General features: G+C 45.8%; 1 protein-coding gene across 1 annotated transcript in view; it reads left to right on the top strand.

The window, feature by feature from the left end:
* Window positions 1-686: 686 nt before the first annotated feature.
* Brpf3 (bromodomain and PHD finger containing, 3) overlaps window positions 687-5,337 on the top strand; it is a 33,758-nt gene continuing 29,107 nt past the window's right edge. Inside the window, exon 1 of the mRNA XM_013029585.1 lies at window positions 687-2,134. Coding sequence (XP_012885039.1) covers window positions 687-2,134 — 1,448 coding nt within the window. The remainder of the gene's footprint in view (window positions 2,135-5,337) is intronic.

The following is a 5,337-nucleotide window of genomic DNA, read 5'->3' as shown; positions in this document are numbered from 1 at the left end:
TCTTTTTTTTGTCGGTCGTGGGGCTTGAACTCTTGGGCCTGGGCGCTGTCTCTCAGCTCTTCAGCTCAAGGTGAGCGCTCTACCACTTGAGCTACAGCGCCACTTCTGGTTTGCTGGTAGTTTATTGGAGAAAGGAGTCTCACGGTCTCTCCTGCCCGGGCTGGCTTTGAACAGAGATCCTCAGATCTCAGCCTCCTGAGTAGCTAGGATTATAGGCGTGAGCCACCAGCGCCCGGCTTTATTGAATGATTTCTTAGGAGCTAGGCATCCTGGACACTGGGAATACAACAGTGAACAAAATAGTCCCCTCCCTTTCCCCCTCCCATAGAACTTATGTTTAGCGGGAGGAAGTAAACAAACATAATAAATACATAAATCATGTAGCATGGTAGAAATGATGAGTGTTGCAGAGAAAAATGAAACTGGGTGAAGAGTCTGTTGCTAGTAGTGGAGAGGGATTTGCAATTCTGGATAGAGAAAAGATCTCACTGAGAAGTGATGTTGTGCAGACTTGAAAAAGACGAAGCTTTGTAGATGCTTAAGAGGCATGTTGTTCACACAGAGGGAACAACATCTGCTTTCAGTGGCCACTTGGAAGGGTGAATGGGTGCATGCATACATAGATGTTCAACTCACAGTTTCTTGGCCTTCTTTCCTTAGGCCTATCTCCCTGGTTACCAAGTGCCATGAGGAAGCCTCGCCGGAAATCTCGGCAAAATGCCGAGGGCCGACGTTCCCCATCCCCCTACAGTCTCAAATGCTCACCCACTCGGGAGACCCTGACATATGCTCAGGCCCAGCGAATTGTTGAGGTGGACATAGATGGACGTCTACATCGTATCAGCATCTATGATCCACTCAAGATCATCACTGAGGATGAGCTGACTGCTCAGGATATCACTGAATGCAATAGTAACAAGGAAAACAGTGAGCAGCCTCAGTTCCCCAGCAAGTCTAAGAAGCCCTCATCCAAAGGCAAAAAGAAGGAGTCCTGTTCCAAACATGCATCCAGCACTTCTCTCAACCTCCCACAGCCCAGCTTCCGCCTAGTGGATCTAGGCACCCAGACAGAAGCACCCCCATTGCCTGCTGCCTATTATCGCTACATTGAGAAACCACCTGAAGACCTGGATGCAGAGGTGGAATATGACATGGATGAGGAGGACCTTGCCTGGTTGGACATGGTGAATGAGAAGCGGCGAGCAGATGGGCACAGTGTGGTGTCAGCAGATACTTTTGAGTTTCTGATGGACCGGCTGGAGAAAGAGTCATACTTGGAGAGTCGCAGTAGTGGGGCCCAGCAGTCACTCATTGATGAAGATGCTTTCTGCTGTGTGTGCCTGGATGATGAATGCCACAACAGCAATGTCATTCTCTTCTGTGATATCTGCAACCTGGCTGTACACCAGGAGTGCTACGGTGTGCCCTACATCCCTGAGGGCCAGTGGTTATGCCGCTGCTGCCTGCAGTCTCCCTCTCGGCCTGTAGATTGTGTTCTTTGCCCCAATAAGGGTGGCGCCTTCAAACAGACCAGTGATGGGCTCTGGGCCCATGTAGTGTGTGCCATCTGGATCCCTGAAGTCTGCTTCTCGAACACTGTGTTCCTGGAGCCTATTGAGGGCATCAACAACATCCCACCTGCCCGCTGGAAACTAACCTGCTATATCTGCAAGCAGAAAGGGCTGGGTGCCGCCATCCAGTGCCATAAAGTAAACTGCTACACAGCCTTCCATGTGACGTGTGCACAGAGGGCTGGTCTCTTCATGAAGATTGAGCCAATGAGAGAAACCAGCCTCAATGGTACCATCTTCACTGTGCGCAAGACTGCCTATTGTGCGGTCCATTCACCGCGAGGTGCTGCCACCACCAGGAAGAAGGGTGATTCCCCGCAAAGCCTCAGTGAGGCTGGGGATGAGGAAGGGTTGAAGGAGGGTGGTGGGGAGGAGGAAGAAGCAGAAGAAGTAGAGGAGGAGGAACAGGAAGGCCAAGGTGGGGTGGGAACCCCCCTCAAGGGAGTACCCAAGAAGAACAAGACAAGTTCGAAGCAAAAGATCAAGAAGGAGCCAGAGGAAGGAGGCCGAGACACACCCTCCAATGTTCCCTTGGTCACTGTCCCACAGATACCTTCTTGCAGGTGAGCCTGCCCAGAGGGCTCTTTAGGGACTCATGGTTTCCTTTTGTTTGGGGCTTGGGCCCTGGGCCAGGCCAAATATGGTTGGTGGATGTGTGGGCTCTTTTATGTCTCCCAAGATAAACTTTGGAGCCTAGGCATACCTAGGCTGTTTTGTGGTTGTGTTTCTTCCCTCCAAGTAATGTGTTTCCTTTGGTTCAGGATGAAACAAAGTGGTTAAGTTGCTTAGAAACTCAGGTGACAGGTTACTTAGGGCATTATTTTTTCTTTTTCTTTTTTACATTCAGAATCAGATCAGATTTCTTCAAAGGAAAGAGAGGGTTCAGCAATAGTATTTTCTAGTGCACCTGACATATTTACCATGGATGACTTTAATTTCATGGCTTACAAAATACAGGGTGCCAGCTGGCTGCCAGTGCCAAAGACAGTTATTTTTGAAAAGGGAGAACAAGTCCCATCTTGGACAAAACAATTCTTCATTGCTAGAACTGTTCCATGTATTTCTAGATGTTTAGCATCCCTGGTCTCTGTTAATGCCAGTTGCAGCTCCTCCCATTGCCCAATCTTAGTGACAACTTTCAGTGATTCCATAAAACCAAAACCAAAACAAAAAAAACTCCCAATGGGATAGAACTGTTCCTAATGGAGAATCACTCTGTCAAGGAGTTGACACATCTGCCCAACAAGCTGTCTTAAGTATTATGGAAACTTCATATGAGTAGGGTAGTGGTATGAGAACATTAATAAAAATGTTCATTCAGATTTAGGGTAAAGATCAGCAATATTAACTAAGTCATGTGGGCCCCTGCTAAATTTATAGAGAGATCATTGTGTTTGTGTCAAGCTATTAGATAACTAGAACTGTTAGAGGGATGGGATCGTAGATAGGGAAGATTTTCAGCAGAGGCCCACCTCAGGGGTGATCATATATAAAAAATATATGGTATTAAAGCAAGAGGAAATCTTGGAGATTACTCATCTAATTCCGTCCTTGCACCTTCTCCCATATCCCCAGATAAAGAAACTGCAGCCCTGGAGGTAAAGTTTTTGTTCACTCCTTTGTTTATTCAATGAGATAATTTATTGAGCACTTACTATATGCCACATTCTGTCCTAAGGGATGAGACTAGGTGGAAAGCAATAGATTCTTGACTACAAAGGAGGGGCTCATGACACCTCTACTTGTATTGCTAGCCCTCAATGTGAAGATTAGAGATAAAGGAGTACTAGATGGTAGTAGGAAGAATGGGTTGTTTGTGGGAAACAGGCAAACAGACTTGCCAGACTTTCCCAGACTTGCCAGGCCAGGCTGGGAAAAAGACAAGAGGAAGCTTTTGTTGTAAAAGCCTGTTGTAAAAGCATGGCCCAAGTTAGATTTCAGTGTCTGATTGTGTCTTCTGTACCCAGAGTTGTTCTGGGGCTATTTCTTTCTTGAAGTAAGTGTATTATGCTTAGTCTTCATCTGCAGGGAAGCCATGTCTCAAGGCCAGACTATAGTTATAGTTCTTCTAGAGGTCTGTCCCAGGAACCAGCTGTACTTGCTAAAGTAATGAGACTGTGTGACCAAGCTGGGTGCTGGTGGTTCATGCCTGTATTCCTAGCTACTCAGAAGGCTGAAATCTGAGGATGATGGTTCAGAGCTAGCCTGGACAGGAGTCTGTGAGACTCTTATCTCCAATTAACCACCAGAAAACCAGAAGTGGCGCTGTGACTCACGTGGTAGAGTGTGCTCGCCTTGAGCTGAAGAGCTGAGGGACAGCGCCCAGACCCAGAGTTCAAGCCCTATGACGACCCCCCAAAAAATTGTGTGATTATTGGCAACTTGCTTAACTGCTCTAAGCCTTAATTTATTTGTAAATGAATCTACCACATAGAATTGTGAGAAAAAAGCCTGGCGCTGGTGGCTCACCCCTGTAATCCTAGCTATTCAGGAGCCTGAGATCTGAGGATTGCAGTTCAAAGCCAGCCTGGGCTGAAAAGTCTGTGAGACTCTTATCTCCAACTAACCCCCAGAAAACTGGAAGTGGCGCTGTGGCTCACGTGGTAGAGCGCTAGCCTTGACTTGAAGAGCTCAGGGACAGCGCCCAGGCCCAGAGTTCAAGCCCCACGATTGACCAAAAAAAAAAGTGAGAAATGACATAAGTAAGACACTTAGAACAGTGCCTGGCAAATAGTAAGCGCTCAATAAATGGTGGTTTTTGCTGCTGCGGCTGTGTTACTCTTTTCCCTCCCTGCATAAATGTTGTGGGACCCTCCATGTACAAGAGGTTGTAGACGGAGGGGGCTGCCTATCCAGGTGGGCAGGTGTGCTTGGCATGGGCATTGGTGGGGATCTGTCCTTTGGGGAAAGGTCTAAGTCTTGATTTTGTAACCTTTGCTTTGGGCTAGGAATATCTGACTGGAGATGAGCAAGGCCTAGGTGAGTAATGTTCTGCCCAATGTGCCTGGCCTTTGGTTGCATCCTGATTAGCTATCCTTAGCTACTTTTCAGCAGAATGGAATGAAGAGATGGAACAGAAGAAACACTACAGGAGCACTGGGCCTTGTTTACTTTTTTGATAACCAATTTGGGGATGTCCCATAGTATAACAGAGAGATCACAAATTCAGATACCACTAGGTCCACTATCTTACTAGCTGTGTTAATTGCTTTGACAGTTTACAATTTCCGTTTCGAAGCTGTGTTTCCATCTTTTATAACCTGGGTGTAATGTTACTCTTCTGTACAGTATAGGTATTAAAGTAGACGGTAGGTACCTTTAAAATCCCCTCCCCCTTCCCCTGATGTTACTGGTTTCAGTCCTGGTTTTCAGACTTTTCTTTAAGTTAGTTAAACTGGCTGAATTATTTGAGCCTCAATCCTCTTATACGTTTAGATTCAGTTTTTTTTAAAGTTGATTGATTCAGTATTAAACAATTTTTTTTAGTATGCTGAAATTTAAAAAATCAATTTAAATTTAAAATAATAGTAATTTGTTATTGGCAGTAATGTGGTTTTAAATCGAGGACCTTGGATGTACCTACCACCTGAACCAGGCTTTTTTTTCTTTTGCCAGTCTTAGGGCTTGAACTCAGGATCTGGGCACTGTTCCTGAGCTTCTTTTTTTTTTTTTTTAATTTTATTTTATTTTATTTGTGAACATACTGTACAGAGGGGTTACAATTGCATGGGCAGGATAATACGTACATTTCTTACCAAGCATTGCA

The sequence above is a fragment of the Dipodomys ordii genome, unplaced genomic scaffold (assembly GCF_000151885.1).
Source record: "Dipodomys ordii isolate 6190 unplaced genomic scaffold, Dord_2.0 Scaffold120, whole genome shotgun sequence".
Lineage (NCBI taxonomy): Eukaryota > Metazoa > Chordata > Mammalia > Rodentia > Heteromyidae > Dipodomys > Dipodomys ordii.
Note: the sequence above shows the minus strand (reverse complement) of the source record. Positions and strands in the feature narration are given on the sequence as shown.